Genomic DNA, 17961 nt, shown 5'->3' on the forward strand with positions numbered 1-17961 from the left:
AGGCCAGGCAGTGTGCTGGCAAAGATTCTCAGGCAGAGGAACTCAGAAGTGCCAGACTCGGATCTGGTAGCTTCGTGTGGGGCCGGCCCACTGAGGCCCTCTCCTGGAGCCTTGAACTGCACGTGCACACACAGTCACACAGTCACTGTGCACACACAGTCACTGCACACACTCACTGCTCACAGTCACTGTGTACAGTCACTGCACACAGTCACTGCACACACAGACACTGCACACACAGTCACTATGCACACACACTGTGCACACAGTCACTGCACACACACAGTCACTGCACACAGAACTGCACACAGTCACTGCACACACAGTCACCGCACACAGACTGCACATACAGTCACTATGCACACACCACACAGTCACTGTGCAGTCACTGTGCACATTCACTGCACACTGACACTGCATACACAGTCACTGTGCACAGTCACTGCACACAGACACTGCACACACACTATGCACACCACACAGTCACTATGCACAGTCACTGCGCACAGTCACTGCACACACAGTTACTATGCACACACCACACACACAGTCACTGTGCACACACAGATACTGCACACACACTGCACACAGTCACTGCACACACAGTCACTGCACACACCACACACACAGTCACTGTGCACACACAGATACTGCACACAGTCACTGCACACACAGTCACTGCACACACAGTCACTGCACACAATCACTATGCACACACCATTACTATGCACACACAGTCACGGCACACACAGTCACTGTGCATGCACAGATACTGCACACAGTCACTGCACACACAGTCACTGCACACACAGTCACTGCACACAGTCACTGCACACACAGTCACTGCACACAGTCACTGCACACAGTCACTATGCACACACCATTACTATGCACACACAGTCACTGCACACAGTCACTGTGCACACAGTCACTATGCACACACACTGCACACCCAGTATGCACACATACACTGCACACCCAGTCACTATGCATACACAGTCACTGCACAGTCACTGCATGCACAGTCACTATGCACACACACTGCACTGTCACTATGCACACACAGTATACACACACAGTCACTGCAGTCACGCTGCACACACAGTCTATGCACCTACACAGAACACACAGTTGCTATGCACACAGTCACTGCAGGCACAGTCACTATGCACACAGTCACTATGCACACAGTCACTGTGCAGTCTGTGCACACACAGTCACTATGTATCCATACACTGCACACACAGTCTATGGACCCTGAACCACACACTGAACACACAGTCACTATGCACACAGTCACTATGCACACAGTCACTGTGCACACACACAGTCACTGCACACACAGTCACTATGTATCCATACACTGCACACACAGTCCGTGCACCCTGAACCACACACTGAACACACAGTCACTATGCACACAGTCACTATGCACACACAGTCACTATGCACACAGTCACTATGCACACACAGTCACTATGCACACAGTCACTATGCACACAGTAACTATGCTCACACAGTCACTATGCACACAGTCACTATGCACACAGTCACTATGCACACACAGTCACTGCATGTACAGACACTGCGCGTAGTCATGACCTCTTCTTTTTCTTGCTCATTCTCTAATTCTCTCTCACTCCTTTTTGTTTGTTTGTTTTTTAGGCAGAGTCTCGCTCTGTCACCCAGGCTGGCGTGCAGTGGTACAATCTCAGCTAACTGCAACCTCCGCCTCCCAGTTTCAAGCAATTATCATGCCTCGACCTCCTGAGTACCTGGGATTACAGGCATGTGCCACCACGCCAGGCCACTTTTTGTATTTTTAGTAGAGACAGGGTTTCACCATGTTTGGCCAGGCTGGTCTCGAACTCCTGACCTCAAGTGATCCACCCGCCTCAGCCTCCCAAAGTGTCGGGATTACAGGTGTGAGCCACTGCACCTGGCCTCTAATTCTCATTCACTGTCCCTGTCTCTGTGTCTCCCACACACAGTCACGCACACATGCACACACATACACACACACACTGGCCCTCACTGCTACATCTACCCACCGTGTACCCCCACTCCAGTACATACTGCACACATCTCTCTCCCTCCCCCACTTCTCAGCCCCTTGCACACCCCTCGTTCCGTTAAATCTCAACTGCCTCTGCCCCTCCCCTACTCACCAATGAGGCCCTTAGAGGGACGCCCCAGTGGCATCTTTGCCTTGGGATCCATTTCCTGCTGCCAGTACACATGCACTCACCCACCAAACATTTAATGAGCCCCTATTTGGTGCCACAGATGGAATCATGGGCAGAAGCAGACACCATTACTGTCCCCTCTCACCACATACAGTCAGGTGGGGGAGGCAGGCATCGGTCAAATAACACCTTGACTCCACTTAAAATTATACCTGCACTGCGAGCTGAAGGATGAGCAACATTTAACAAGGCAGAGAGATGCACAGAGCATTCCAGGCCCAGGACAGCCTGGACGGAGCCTGTGGGGGGTCAGGATCTGCAAGCGAGGAGGTGTGGCTGATGCAAAGACAGCAGAGAAAGGCTGGCCTGGAGATAGTGGAAGAAGACAGCAGGGGACAGGACCCAGGGCTGCGGAGGGTGGGGTTATATTGTGGAATTTGGGCTTTCTCCTAAGCACCAGGAAAGGCCTGGGAGGATAGGAAGCAGGGGAGGCGTGACTGGAGGTGTGACTAGACAAGCTCACTCTGGTTGCAGGGCAGGGAACAGCTTGACAGGACGCTGGGCTGGAGGTGGGCACCAGGAATCACAGCAAGAGATGACAGTGGAGGAGAGAGTACAGCGGGACGGTGTCCCTCTCAGACGGATCTCTGCAGGACCCAGGGAAAGATCAGAACTGAACTGAGGGGATGAGGTGCCTGGGAGCAGTCGGGGGCCCTGGCTTAAAACTGGGAGACAGGACAGGCTGGGCGTCGTGACTCAAGCCTCTAATCCCAGCACCTTGGGAGGCCGAGGCAGGAGGATCACCTGAGTTCAGGAGTTCGAGACCAGCCTGACCAACATGGTGAAATCCCGCCTCTACTAAAAATACAAAAATTAGCCAGGTGTGGCGGCGGGCGCCTGTAATCCCAGCTCCTCGGGAGGCTGAGGCAGGAGAATCACTTAAACCCGGGAGGCAGAGGTTGCAGTGACCCGAGGTCATGCCATTGCACTCCAGCCTGGGCAACAGAGTGAGTGAGACTCTGTCTTTAGGGAAAAAAAAAAATGGGCGATAGAGGTGAGCAAGTGCCAGGAAAGGGCCCGGTTGGGGGAAGAGAATAGGTGTGGGCATAGCAAGTTTGAGGTGCCTTTAGGACAGCCTGAAATAAGTCAGATAGGCAGGTGTTGTGGGGGCTGGAGCTTGGAGCTGAGGTCTACAAGTAGTAGGACTTTTCTGGAGCCCTTAGGTGGGTGGTCTCCACATCCTTCTGAGCACTTGAGGGACACCTGATCACAGCACTGGAAAAGACAAGACCAGTCCTCATGCCTTCCAGGGGCTGTGTCCCACCCCCATCACATTCTAGCCAGGAAGTTCAGGGGAGGTGTTGAGGAGAGGAAGCTGCACCTCCCAGGCTGTGGATTGAAATGTGGAAGGCAGGAAGAGGGAACTTGTCAGAAGTTCTGGGGGCAGTGGAAAGACTTGGTACAGATGCGGGAAGAGGTGGAGGGTGGGTGAGGGCAGCCTAGTACCCTTCCCCCACTGCCCCAAACCCTTCCTGTCTCCACCCCTACCCCCCTCGTGTGTCTCCTCCCCGCCTTGACTCCAAGAAGGGAAGCACGTTTTCTGCATGCACATCCCTGCCAGATCCCTGGCTTTTTTGCATGGTTGCAAGCTTCCCCTGCTCTCCCCCAAACCCCGCTCCTGAGGCTGCTTCCAGGGTCCGCCTGCCTTCGCATGCCTGGCCGAGTCCACATGTTATGATCCGCCCCATGAAAGGGATGGCTTGTACTCTGGGGTTGAAAGGGAGGGGGCTGGGGATACCTGAGCCATCGGCCCCATCCCCAGGTGGAGCTGGGTGGCCAGGCAGGGATGGGGGTCAGGGCAGCAGGGCACAGAGAGTGACTCTGTTAGCCAAGCTGGGTTTGGGGGCTTGTTCGAGCCACTGGAGACATTCTCACAGCAGTTGAGCCCAGTGTGATCAGGGTAGGATCCCCCAGCCCCCTTCTCCATCCTAGAGGCCTGAGGACGCACTGATTGTGTCCCAGAGAGCATCCTAGACATTGCCATCAAACCCAGAGGCCTCTTGCCAGCCTCAGAAATTCCTTGAAGTCCAGTCCTTGCCTCTCAGCTCCCAGGCCAAAGCTAGCACAAGACACAGATCTGGCAGCCAGACAGCCTTCTGGAAGCCACCAAGTAGGATGCCCATGTAATTCGTCACCCAAACTAGGACACTTTTGAAACCAAGAGGGAGGCTGTGACTATATGGTCACCCTGTGCCATTTGGGGGGTGAAGGTTAGACCAAGTTAAATCTTGCTACGTGGCCTGTAGCAAATCCTACAAATCCCATAGAACAAGTCTCATTAAGCCCCTTCGTTAGTGTGGAGAGACCCTCTGCTCCTCCTGCCTTCACCCTGCTGGGTACTGGCCAGCGAAGGAGGGTTTCCATGTCTGCCTGAGGCTGGGGTCTCAAACTCAAATGCCTCTAGGGGCCAAGCAGACACCAGTCAACCAGGAAAGCAAGTGCCGTTTCTAGAACCTGTGGACCTTGGAAAACTGGAGAGCATGTGGCCTGCTTTCAGGGAGCAATCGCAGCAGGCCTGGGGTTGCCAGAAAGTCAGATTGGTGGGCAAAATCTCTTGATTTTTAAACAATGGCAATAATTTTTAATTAAAAACAAGGACAAATGAAAAAACACTGCTTGGGCGCAACAAAACAGTTTTACTAGCTAGATTTGACCCACTCCTGACTTCGAGACACCAATCCCCGCCCCACCAAGGTCCCTTGAAGCCCCACAATGGCCACTTAACACTGGCAGTCCATGTTCACCATCTCCAGCTGGTCTCCTCCCTGACTCCCCAACTCTCTGGCCCCCTGGTTCTTCTAGCTTGGGTGGGAGGAGGCAGAGGCAGTGACTAGACAGGGGGTTTTTGAGCAGAGGCAGTGGCCACCCAGGGAGGTCCTGGGGGCAGGGATGGCCCCACCTCCCAGCCCCCAGCACCCGCCCCTTGGTGGGCCCGGGCTGATTTCTGAGCTCACCCACCCATGGGAGCTGAGTGCTTCCTGCTTCCTGCAGGCCTGGTCCCGTGCTACTCCACCCAGCCCCAGAAGCTGAGAAGCCATCCCTGAGAGGGGGGAAAAGGGCCCCAAATGCATCTTCTCCGACTCAGCGGGCAGCGAGGACTCACCCTGCAGCCGAACAGTCCCAGCTCCCTCCCGTCCTCCCCATTCCCGCTCGCCAAGGGGGTAAGAAAAGATGCTCTTCCGCTTCTCCCAATTGGCTCGAGCCGCTGCTCCTCTTGGCCGTGGGGTGAGGTCAGGGCGGGCAGGAGCGGGTGGGCAGCTCGGCAGGGCAGGGCAGGGCAGGGTGCCCGGTGAGTCCCGTGACAGATGCATTTCTGGCCCGGAGCGTAACATGCCATCGGAACCCGCACATGTCCACCAGGCCTGAGCGTGCTGGCGACCTCCACCCCCACCCCCGCCCTGGTGTTTGTGCATCGTACACGTGTGATAGATTCCGCAACTTGACCGGCTTGTGTCCTTTCGTCTCAGTGCATTTGGTTGTTGGGAGAAACAAAAACCATCTCGATTTTTTTCCTGATTGGATGATTCGGATATATTTTCTTTTTCTTGTTCTTTTGTTATTTCTTCCCCATCCCCGTTCCTTTTTCCTCCTTCCTTTTTCTTTCATTTTCCCTGTTGCGGGTGGGGCTGGCAGGGAGGGCTTATGCTTTTGAGTTGATGCCTTTTCCTCCCTCCCACCCTCTCTCTCCCAACATTATTCCTTTTTCGAGTTTTTCCTCCGCATCATTGCATTAATAGTGCTTTCTCTCTCCCTCCTTATTTGGGGTCTGGCTTGCTTTTTTCCTGTTGGTTGGCTTCATGTAGGGGCCTCTGTGAGTGGTGACAGCTCTGAGTCCTTTGGGGTGGGTGGATGGTCACCCCTTTTCCTCCGTCTCCCCAGAATAACTTCATCAACTTGAGCTTTCTCCGCCTCTTCCGAGCTGCCCGGCTCATCAAACTTCTCCGTCAGGGTTACACCATCCGCATTCTTCTCTGGACCTTTGTGCAGTCCTTCAAGGTGAGTCCTCATCCCCACTGCTGGCCCAGGGCTGCGGGGGTGACCCCCTTGCTCTGGCTGAATGTAGAAGTCAGATTGGAAGTGCCTCTGTGATGTAGTCATGCAGAGAATCTGTTATCTCCAGGGCTCTTGTCTAACTTCCCGCCCCTGGTGTGTCTTCAGAGCTGTAAGGGCCTCATCCTAGAGCCTCCAGAGATGCCCACCTGCCCTGGCAGGACTCTGGCACAGCATGTGGCCACCCAACCCAGTGGGGCAGAGCACTGGGACAAGGGAGGAAGACAGTGTGGCTGAGGGACCCTCAGCACTCTTCTTCATTGCCTTTTTTCCCACCAGGCCCTGCCTTATGTCTGTCTGCTGATCGCCATGCTCTTCTTCATCTATGCCATCATCGGGATGCAGGTGAGTGCCACACCCCTAAAGTTCCCAGAGCCTCCCAAGGCCCAAGGAGGGCAGCCACCCTTAGAAAGGGGTGGGTCAGAGGAGCCTGGTCCACAGAAGCAGCCATGGAGGTTGAGCTGGGTTTCCCAGAAGCCATTGGAGGAATGGCAGCCCCTGGTCGTCACCCTCCAATTCCGCAGGTGTTTGGTAACATTGGCATCGACGTGGAGGACGAGGACAGTGATGAAGATGAGTTCCAAATCACTGAGCACAATAACTTCCGGACCTTCTTCCAGGCCCTCATGCTTCTCTTCCGGTGAGAAGGGGGCCTGCTCTGATCATTATGTTCCCGTGGGGTGGGGTGCACCCTTCATCCTTCTGTTCCCATAGGGGATGTGCCCTCCTCTTCCAATGGAAGACGTGCCCTCCTCCTTCTCTTCTGACAGGGGCGTGCCCTCCTCCTTCTTTTCCGGTAGGGGGCGTGCCCTCCTCCTTCTCTTTCGGTAGGAGGCGTGCCCTCTTCCTTCTCTTCCGATAGGGGGCGTGCCCTCCTTTTCTGGTGTAGGGGTGGCAGGATGTGCTCTTATCCTTCTTTTCCTGTGAGGCTGGAAATGGGCGTTTGGGGGCCCAGGAATCCTAGCAGGGCAGAAGCAGAGGGCCCTGGGACATAATCATGAAGGTCATTTTCCAGGCATTATCTCTGAATCTTCCTGATTACCCTGTGAGGAGGGGATTCTTGGCACCCCTATCCGACAATGAGAAAATAGGCTTACAGACCATGAGGCTTGATTATTTGGTTCATCATCTTGGCTGCACACGAAGTTCCTTCATTCGTTCAGTGGAGGTTTATTAAGCACCTACAGCATGCCAGGCACTACTGAAAGTCGAGAATGTACCAGGAAATAGAGAAAGGAGACATTTTAAGCACTTTGGGAGCTAACATCCCCATGGGGAAGACGAATAATCAGGAAACAAATTATAGAGAATGCTGGAAAAAGACGAATTTCAAGAATAAAGGGGAATAGGGCCGGGTGCAGTGACTCATGCCTGCAAGCCTAGCATTTTGAGAGGCCAGGGTGGGAGGATCACTTTAGCCCAGGAGTTTGAGACCAGCCTGAGCAACATAGTGAGACCTCGTATCTACAAAAAAAATTTTTTTTAATTAACTGGGCATAGTGGCACACACCTGTAGTCCCAGCTACTTGGGGGGCTGAGGCGGGAGGATTGCTCGAACCCAGGAGTTCCAGGCTACAGTAAGCTATGATTGTTCCACTGCACTCCAGCCTGGGCAACAGAGCGACACTCTGTCTCTAAAAACAAAAATATATATTTTTAATTTTTTAAAAAAAGTTATAGTGGTGATAGTTGCATGATAATGTGAGTTTACTTAATGCCACCGAATTGTACACTTCAAAATGGTTAAGTTGATAAACTTCATGCTGTGTGTATTTTGCCACAGTAAAAAATATTAATAATAAATAATAATAATGTTTTTAATCTAACAACAGAGAAAGAATAGAGGGCCGGCAGGTTATGCTTCTCTGGAAGTGTGACATTTGAGAGAAATTGGCAAGGGAGGGAGCCAGTGGGTATATGGGGAAGGGCAGTCCAAGCCAAGGGGACTGCTTATGTAAAGGCCCTGAGGCAGGAGTGTGGCTGGCATGTTTAAGGACTGTGAGGAGCCCAGCATACCTAGAACAGAGTGATCCAGGGAGAATACAGTATGAGATGACTGTCACCTGGATGGAGGGGAGCTTTTTTTGTTTTCGTTTTCCTCTGAGACAGAGTTTCGCTCTTGTTGCCCAGGCTGGAGTGCAGTGGTGTGATATCAGCTCAGCGCAACCTGTGCCTCCCGGGTTCAAACGATTCTCCTGCCTCAGCCTTCTGAGTAGCTGAGATTATAGGTTTCCGTCACCACGCCTGGCTAATTTTTGTATTTTTAGTAGAGACGAGGTTTCACCATGTTGGCCAGGCTGTTCTCAAACTCCTGACCTCAAGTGATCTGCCCACCCCAGCCTCCCAAAGTGCTGGGATTACAGGCATGAGCCACTGGGCCCAGCCTGAGGGGAGCTTTTTTTTTTTTTTTGAGATGGAATCTCCTTGTTTGTCACCCAGGCTGGAACACAGTGGCGCAATCTCAGCTCACTGCAACCTCCGCCTCCCGGGTTCAAGCGATTCTCCTGCCTCAGCCTCCCAAGTAGCTGAGACTACAGGCGAGCGCCACCACGCCCAGCAAATTTTTTGTATTTTTAATAGAGACGGAGTTTCACCATATTAGCCAGGATAGTCTCGATCTCCTGACGTTGTGATCCGCCTGCCTTAGCCTCCCAAAGTGCTGGGATTACAGGTGTGAGCCACCACGCCCAGCCAAGAGGGGAGCTTTTAAAGCATACCAGTGACCAGCCTAAGCAACGCAGTGAGACCCCATCTCTACAAAAAAAAAGTTTAAAAATTAGCCAGGAGTGGTGGCATGTGTCTGTAGTCCCAGCTACTCAAGAGGCCGAGGGGGGAGGATCACCTGAGCCTGGGAAGTTGAGGTTGCAGTGAGCAGTGATTGTGCCGCTGTACTCCAGCCTGGGTAACAGAGCAAGACCCTGTTTTGCGGGGGGGGGGGGGGGGGGGGGAGGGGGCAGGGGATGGGAGGAGTGGGGGAGAGGGAGAGAGAAGGAAAAGAAAATAAAAAAAATACCAGTGTCCTCAAATCCCACCATAGACCAATTGAATCCAAGTCTGCTGGAAAGGGGCACGGGCATTGCTATTTTTTCAGAGCTCTCTGTGGACTTCAATGCACAGTCAAGAATGTGAATTCCCTTCCCTCAGCTCCCAGTAAAAGGAGATGGTCCGCCTGGGGCTTGCCTGGCCAGCTCCAGAGCCCAAGTGCTTGACGTGTGTGCGCCACCTCCCAGGGAGGCGCTGGTGCCCAGTCAGGGCTGGGTGCCCAAGTCTCTGATTTCTCCCTGTCCTCAGGAGTGCCACCGGGGAAGCTTGGCACAACATCATGCTTTCCTGCCTCAGTGGGAAGCCGTGTGACAAGAACTCTGGCATCACGACTCGAGAGTGTGGCAACGAATTCGCTTATTTTTACTTCGTTTCCTTCATCTTCCTCTGCTCATTTCTGGTGAGTCTGTGGACCCTGTGAGGGCCGACTGGACTCCCTAAGCCTGGCTTCCTTTCAGGGGAGTGGCTTTCTCTAGAATGTGGCTGTGTGGAAGGCTTGTTCACTCCAAGGCTTCTCTGAACCAGCCTGGGATCAGGTGACCCTGAGCATCTCACACTCAACACTGTTGACATTTGGGGGTGGCTGATTCTTCGGGGTGGGGCCATGCCGTGCACTGTAGTGTATAGCAGCATACCTGTCTTCTCCCGACCAGATACTAGCAACACACGCCACCCCTTCCTCCTGTTGGGACACCCAAAAATTTCTCCAGACATTGCCAAATGCCCTAGGGGGTGGGAGTGGGAGTAGGGGACAGAATTCCCCCATTTGAGACCCACTGAAACATTTCAGCTGGGCATAGTGGCTGACGCCTGTAATCCCAACACTTTGGGAGGCCGAGGTGGGAGGGTCACTTGAGCCCAGGAGTACAAGACCAGCCTGGGCAGCGTGGTGTGAAACCCATCTCTTAAAAAAAAAAAAAAAAAAAAAAAAAAAATTGAATTAGCTGCACATGTGGTGCTGCACACCTGCAATCCCAGCTGCTCAGGAGGCTGAGGTGGGAGGATCACTTGAGCTCTGGAGGTTGAGGCTGCAGTGAGCCATGATCATACCACTGCACTCCAGCCAGGGTGACAGAATGAGATCCTGTCTCAAAAAAAAGATTAGTGGGGAAAGAAATATCTCACTTTGGTCTTGTTGGGGGCAGATGTGGGAGGAGTTGGGGTCAGGGTAGTTCTCTTGGTGTTAGTCCCCATTTTAGAAGCCTCCCCTCCTTCTCACTGACTCTGTCTCTTTCCATCATTCTTGGTCTTTGTCTCTGTTTTTTTTTTTTTTCTTTGAAATGGAGTCTCGCTCTGTTGCCCAGGCTGAAGTGCAGTGGCGAGATCTCAGCTCACTGCAGCCTCCATCTCCCAGGTTCAAGCGATTCTTCAGTTTCAACCTCCCAAGTAGTTGGGATTACAGGTGCACGCCACCACACCCAGCTAATTTTTGTATTTTTAGTAGAGACAGGGTTTCACCATGTTGGCCAGGCTGGTCTCGAACTCCTGACCTTAAGTGATCCGCCCACCTCGGCCTCCCAAAGTGCTGGGATTATAGGCGTGAGCCACTGCGCCTGGCCAGTCTTTGTCTCTTTGTATCTCTCTCTCTCTCCATCTCTCTGTGTCTCTCTCTTGCTCTCCCCCATCTCTCTACTTGATCTCCCTCTCACTGGACCTCCTTGTGTGAGTGAGCATCACCTCTCTGTCCCCCGATCTCTGTCTGTCTGTCTGTCTCATTTCTTTTCCCCATCTTCTCTCTATCCCTCTCTCCATCTGGGTCTCTGTGTACATGTCTTTGGGTCTGTCTGTCTGTCTGTCTGTATCGTTCTCACTCACTCCTTCATTCCCTCGGTCTCTGCCTCCACTCTCTCTTGGTCCCTGGGATCCCCACAGATGCTGAATCTCTTTGTCGCCGTCATCATGGACAACTTCGAGTACCTCACCCGAGACTCCTCCATCCTGGGTCCCCACCACCTGGATGAGTACGTGCGTGTCTGGGCCGAGTATGACCCCGCAGCTTGGTAAGAATTCATCCCAAATCCTCCAGCCACGATACTCGCCTCTCCCTGGAACTGGAACGCAGGCTAGGTCAGGCCTCAGACCCTGGAGCACCGAGCTCCTGGGGTCCTAGCAGGATCTCACAGGTTCCGTCAGGAGAGAAGATATAAGAATCATCGCCCTTGCATACCCCACATTAAACGTGTAGGGTGCCGACCCTGCCCAGACCCTGGACTTTCTGGGAAATGAGGGAGGACGTCAACCATGAGGTGTCCTGAAGAGCCCTCTCCTCCTACGGGTCTCTCCTGTCTCTCACTGCGAAGTCTCCAGATGGTGAGGACGCATTAGCCAGGCTCCAGGGAGAAAACCAACAGCGTCCCAGCCTCAGTTCTCTTGAGAGTGTGGGGAGGAGGGCTGGCTTACCCTTGGCAGACAGGATTAGCAGCAACATCAGAGTGGCAGAACTCAGCTCCCACTGGGACCTGTGAACCTTGGAGTGAGAGGACGTACAGGCCAGGGGAGGACACAGAGCCTCAGGGGCCCTTACATCTTTGTGGCCACAGAGGAAGCGGGTGCTCCCAGCTGGGTAGACAGCAGAGGGGTCCCTCTCCACTGACAGGCAGTGGTTTCAGGGGATAGGTGCCACCTTGTGCACGTGTTTTGAGTGCTCACCCAACACCAAGCCTTGAAGCTCACTCAGGCTTTATCCGAATACCTGGAGCCCACCAGCCACTGAGGATTTAGTTCAGCCTGGGCTTGGGGCCTGAAGAAGCATTACTGGGGGGCCCTCAGCAGCCTAAGCCCCGTCTTCCTGTGGCTTCAGCACCAGAGAGGAGGCCCCCACGAGAAAGCTGGGCAGGAGGTGGTCTTGGCTGTTCCCATAGCCTCAAACAAGTCTTCCATGAGACCAAGAGGATGTGGAGAGCCATGGGTCTGGGGCTGGGCTTTGGCTGGTTCCTAACTCTTCTTCTTTTGATTTTAGGTCACAGCAGTTGGATGCTGTCCCCAAGTCCTCTATTCCACAAGCCCCCCAACCCCTGTAGCCCATGTAGATTGTGGAGGAGGCAGATGCAGAGAGAACCCCGGGGGAGGTGCCCTGCAGTCCAGAACTCCTGGCACACCCCGACTGAAATCCTCCACCCCTGGGTCTCCCCAGTGCCTGGGAATGTACTGGGGACCTTCACGTGTCCCAAGTCTCTCCCACTCCTTCAAGCCAGGGAGACCCCAGCCTCGGGCATCATGACCTCGCCGTGTGCCCAGGGAGCCCGTGTGAACCCACTGCCTGCACTAACCCCCTTTCTTCTCCTTTCAGCGGTCGGATTCATTATAAGGATATGTACAGTTTATTGCGAGTAATATCTCCCCCTCTCGGCTTAGGCAAGAAATGTCCTCATAGGGTTGCTTGCAAGGTTTGACTTCCACTAAAACCTGCTAGCATCCATGGAATGAGTGTGGCTTGGGGTTCTTCAATATATATATTTCATATATATATATATATCTATATATCTCTAAAAAACAGAGCCATCTCTCTCTCTTGCATTAAACTAGAAAACTCTCTTAGCCAACAGAATGCAGTCATGTAGACTCGATAAAGCATGGAACATATTTCCTCCTTCCCTTCAGCCTTCAGCCATCTTTGCTTGCTCTTAGCTGAAGCTGCCCATCCTGGGGTCTCCACGGCACCCCGAATGAGACACATCCCCTGGGGGATTGTAACTTTGCATTTCTCCCCCAACCATCACCTCCACTCTCTCCCCCTCCACCCCTCACCTCTCAAAGCCCCTAGCCCTCCTCCCCTCCCTGGCACCGGCCCCTCCTCCCCACCTAGGCCCCCTCAGAGACCAGCCTCAGCCAAACTGGAGAATGTGACCCAACTTTAGAAATGACAGTGATGGCCGGGCGCGGTGGCTCATGCCTGTAATCTCAGCACTTTGGGAGGCCAAAGCTGGAGGATCGCTTGAGCCCAGGAGTTTGAGACCAGCCTGGGCAACATAGCAAGAACCCCCTTCTCTATAAAAAATTAGCCGGGCACTGTGGCACATGCCTGTAGTCCCAGCTACTTGGGAGGCTGAGGCAGAAGGATTGCTTGAGCCCAGGAGGTGGAGGCTGCAGTGAACTATGATCACATCACTGCACTCCAACCCAGGCGACAGAGACCCTGTCTCTTTAAAAAAAATTAAAAAAAAAAAAAAAAAAAAAAAGGGCAATGAACAAAAGCATGGCTCTAAGTCTTCCAAAGTGAGAATCCCCCACTCCCCTCTGCATCCCTCCAGAACTGTAGCTCAGAGCCCAAGCTGAATCTGACTTTTCTCTTTTCTCTCTCTCTCCCTGCTCCCGAGCAGTGAAGTAATCTTTTTTTAATGACCTTTTCTTCCATTTTTTTTCCTCCTCTTTTCCATTGATTTGAAATACCTATTTTATCATTCTCTGCATCTTTCTCTCTCTATTTTTTCGGCTCGTGTGGATTTCTGTTTTCTTTCTTCTGTTCCTCCCCACCCCTCTTCCTTTGGTTCTCTGTTCCCATTCCCCCCACCTTTTTTTTTTTTTTTTTTTTTTTTTTTCCGTTTTCGGCGCTGCCAGGGGCCGCATGCCTTACCTGGACATGTATCAGATGCTGAGACACATGTCTCCGCCCCTGGGTCTGGGGAAGAAGTGTCCGGCCAGAGTGGCTTACAAGGTAGACTACCCTTGCCGACCACCGACGTCCGGGCACTGGGTTTTTTTTTTTTCCTCCTTCTTCTTCTTTTTTTTAGTGCTGACCAGAAACACCCGGCCGACTCTCTTTTTCCAACGTTTCTCTTCTTTTTTGTTTTTGATTCTTTTTTTTTTCTTTTCTCGAGTAAACTGATCATGATCATCCCTTGATTCTAAGCAGCACACTGTGTCCGTCCTTTCTGATGAGTGTCTTCGTGTTTTGAGACTCCATTATGGCCGACACGCTGGGGGGAGGGGGAGGGGAGCGCCCAGGTCCCCTTGCACCTGGTCTCCCAGGTACCAAATTGGAAACAAACACGCTTCCTCGGGAAGTCAAAACCCACGCCTCCCACTTTTGCCCACCCAGAGCGGCCCCCATGCCCAGGCTGGGGCAGGCGCCTTGCAGAGAGGGGCTTTAGCCCCCAAAAGCAGGGGAAGTCCTGGTCCCATCTTTTGTGCCTCTAGCCCCCAGGTCCCGGCCCCTGCCACACATACCTGAAGCTGATCTCTGACCTAGGGCCTTGGGGGATACGAGACCTTCCAAGAAGCACCAAGAACCTCTCTTCCCCTCCCTTCCCTCCCCTGGAGTTTTGTCCCCAGCCCCCGTCCCTAATCCCCCCCAAGACACCCCAACCTGCCTCTCCATTGTTCCAGAGTGGGCAGGCGGCCGCAGCTGGACCCCTGGACGGTGGCACACTGATGCAGGCCATGCACGCTGCCTTGGCGGGGCCTGGGGCGGGCAGGCACCATGGCCGACGGGGGGTGGTGCATGCTGGCTGAGAGAGCAAGCGTCCTGCCGCCAAGCGGCTGGGCCGGGCCACCCCTCCAGATCCCTGTCCTGGAATCTCCCTTGGCGCCCAAGGACAGATGCTCTGTTCCCTTCACTCATCCACAAGAAGTTCAGGGATGACCCCTAAAGATTCTCCCTGCCCAAAAACTATTACCCCATCATCCTATTCTCCTATCCACCTTGATCTTCCCTGTGTCCCCATCCATCAATGCTATTTGTACCCGCCCCATGTTGCCGCCTCCCCACCTCATTCCTTTCCTTCTTCTGTGTACCCCTCCTCACCTAACCTATATGTCTCCCCTCACTTCTCAATCAAAGCCGGGGACAAGGTTGTCCCACCAGCATCTCAGACAATGAGCCTGTCCTGGCACCTGTCGCTCCGCCCCCCCCCAACCCCCCATACACACAGTTTTCCTCAAGTCGCTTCTCTCAGTCTCTGCTTAGGTGAATGTGTGCGCATGTGCAAGAGAGGGACAGAAAGCCCTTCCTGTCCCGGTCTTTGTGCAGGCCACCATGGGTCCATAAGACAACTTTGTGCAAATTTGAAAAAGGCACCCTTTCCACAGAACATGTCTGTTGGAAAATTGTTGCAATTCACCAATGTGGTGAGAACAAGACACTTTTTTTCTATCAGCTGAGAAGCTGTTATATTTAATACACAAATCAGGGGCTGGGTGTGGTGGCTCATGCCTGTAATCCTAGTGCTTTGGGAGGCTGAAATGGGAGGGTCACTTGAGCCCAGTTCGCGATTAGCCTGGGCAACATAGCAAGACCCCATCTCTACAAAAAGAAAAAAATATTTTAATAAATAAGTACATACATCTATCATTTCCAAGATGGGAGCCCTTTGTGCAGTGTACAACCTGCACAACTGTGCACAGTGGCCCAGTCTGTGTGTGTTTCTCTATTTCCCACCTCCTTCCCCACCCTGCCCCCAGTGTCCCCTCTACTGTCCTGCTCTGGATTTACCATACCCCTCCCCATCTTCAGCCCTGTGTTTCCGGCCCACATGTGTCTGAATCACCACCTGAGTCACCCTCACCCCCCTTCTCTGTGCCACCTCAGCCTGGGCTGGTGCACACCAGCCCAGCATCCTCTCCCATGCCACCAAGCATGGTGGACAGAGCCCCTGCCTGGGACATGGGGAATCTTTTCTTCCTGGGCTGGAAGGGAATGCCCCTCACCCCTTCCCCCTGCCACTGCACAGAGAGCCAAGATCCGGACATGTCCCTGAGATACACTTCCCACGGAGCTATGAATGAGTCTCGAGATTCCGTCTGCACGCACCCCTGTCTGTGCTGTTCTGTGTCACAGCCTTGCTGCATGCCTGTGAGGGGCCTGCCCCGTCAGTGGGGGGCTGCCTGCCTGCTGCTTCTCAGAGGAATGATGTGGTCTGTGCCCATCTGGTCTGTCCTGGTCTGGGCCAAGCCAGGGGTTGGGGGTGGGGAGCTGGCGGCGCCCCCCACCAGCGGCTGTGGTTCTGGCTCCCTCAGCCTTGGCTGTTGCATGTGCTGCTCAAATCCAGCTTGTGCTCTTTTTCTTTGGGGTCAGACCGAAACAGGGCCGTCCAGAAGAACTCTGGGGCGGGGCGGGGAAGGGGCAAGGATTGAGGCTAACCCTGGAAATGCCAGCTCTCAGGTCAAGTAGGTGGGGGGAAAAAGGAGAGGGCAGGGGACCAGAAATACAGGAGAGCCTTTTGTGCCCTCCCTACGGGCCACCAAGAGAAACAGAGTACGGGGACAGGTAACCTGAGTAAGGGACACCTCAGCCACTGCAGCCTTCAGAGTTCTTCCTGAGACTCCCTGGGTAGGGGTGGGCGTGGCTCACCGGAGACCCAGGAGAGATGCCTGGGAATGACTTCGATTGCCTTGGGTTTTCCGTAGCGGCTTCTGCGGATGGACCTGCCCGTCGCAGATGACAACACCGTCCACTTCAACTCCACCCTCATGGCTCTGATCCGCACAGCCCTGGACATCAAGATTGCCAAGGGTAAGGAAGGGACAGGGGCGGGTGCAGACAGGCGGGACAGGGTGGAACCGGGGATCTCCCTCCCTGCCCCAAACTAGAGGAGCTGCTGTCACCGCCCAGATTTTCATTCACTCTTCCATTCAATCATTCCACAGTGTTTTTTGGGGTTTTTGGTTTGGGTTTTGTTTTTGGTTTTTTTTTGGTTTTTTTTTTTGAGACAGAGTCTTGCTCTGTTGCCCAGGCTGCAATGCAGTGACATAATCGCAAGTCACTGCAACCTTGACCTCCCAGGCTCAAGTGATCCTTCCACCTCAGCCTCCCCGGTAGCTGGGACTACAGGCACACACCACCACACTCGGCTAATTTTTTTTTTTTTTTGGTGACAGTTTCCCTCTGTCACCCAGGCTGAAATGCGATGGTGCAATCTTCGCTCGTTGCTACCTCCACCTCCTGGGTTCAAGTGATTCTCCTGCCTCAGCCTCCCAAGTAGCTGGGATTATAGGTACATACCACCACACCCAGCTAATTTTTTATATTTTGGGTAAAGACAGGGTTTCACCATGTTGGCCAGGCTGGTCTCGAACTCCTGACCTCAAGTGATCCACCTGCCTCTGTGGATAAGCCACTGTGCCCAGCCTGATTTTTTTTTTTTTTTTTTTTTTTTTTTTTTTTTGAGACAGAGTTTCGCTCTGTTGCCTCCCAGGTTCACGCCATTCTCCTACCTCAGCCTCCCAAGTAGCTGGGACTACAGGCGCCCGCCACCACGCCCGGCTAATTTTTTGTATTTTTAGTAGAGACAGGGTTTCACCGTGTTAGCCAGGATGGTCTCGATCTCCTGACCTCATGATCCGCCCGTCTCGACCTCGCAAAGTGCTGGATGACAGGCATGAGCCACTGTGCCCAACCTAATCTTTTATATTTTTTATAGAGATGAGGTTTCATCAGGTTGCCCAGGCTGGTCTCAAACTCCTGGACTCAAGCAGTCCTCCCACCTCAGTCTCCCAAAATGCTGGTATTACAGGCATGAGTCACCACACCCAGCCCATTTGCAGATATTTAGTGCACCCCCTTCAATGTGCCAGAGACCCATCCAAGCATGGGGAACCCAGCAGCTTATACTTTAGGTAGACGGGGAGGCCGCCACTGAGGAGGTGAGGCAATGTCTCGTGGATCCCTGGGGGGAGGGTGCTCCAG

At 53.4% G+C, this 17961-nt stretch overlaps 1 protein-coding gene and 1 long non-coding RNA gene across 14 annotated transcripts in view; one reads left to right on the forward strand and one right to left on the reverse strand.

The window, feature by feature from the left end:
- The window catches only part of CACNA1A (calcium voltage-gated channel subunit alpha1 A), a 429355-nt gene that overhangs the window by 389648 nt on the left and 21746 nt on the right, over window positions 1-17961 (forward strand). For 6 of the 10 annotated variants that reach the window (XM_073016887.1, XM_073016879.1, XM_073016877.1 and 3 more), the window contains 7 exons: window positions 6126-6242; window positions 6576-6641; window positions 6821-6936; window positions 9588-9738; window positions 11211-11338; window positions 12628-12724; window positions 16683-16788. In XM_073016887.1, coding sequence (XP_072872988.1) covers window positions 6126-6242; window positions 6576-6641; window positions 6821-6936; window positions 9588-9738; window positions 11211-11338; window positions 12628-12724; window positions 16683-16788 — 781 coding nt within the window. Of the gene's footprint in view, window positions 1-6125; window positions 6243-6575; window positions 6642-6820; window positions 6937-9587; window positions 9739-11210; window positions 11339-12627; window positions 12725-13895; window positions 13993-16682; window positions 16789-17961 lie in introns of all 10 variants that reach the window. The other 4 variants (XM_073016883.1, XM_073016878.1, XM_073016885.1 and 1 more) reach the window with 1 other exon arrangement.
- LOC103234015 (uncharacterized) overlaps window positions 16091-17961 on the reverse strand; it is a 57165-nt gene continuing 55294 nt past the window's right edge. For all 4 annotated transcript variants that reach the window (XR_012093239.1, XR_012093238.1, XR_012093242.1 and 1 more), the window contains one exon: window positions 16091-16766. This is a non-coding gene — a long non-coding RNA (uncharacterized lncRNA). The remainder of the gene's footprint in view (window positions 16767-17961) is intronic.

This window comes from Chlorocebus sabaeus, chromosome 6 (genome assembly GCF_047675955.1).
Source record: "Chlorocebus sabaeus isolate Y175 chromosome 6, mChlSab1.0.hap1, whole genome shotgun sequence".
In the NCBI taxonomy this organism is placed as follows: Eukaryota; Metazoa; Chordata; class Mammalia; order Primates; family Cercopithecidae; genus Chlorocebus; species Chlorocebus sabaeus.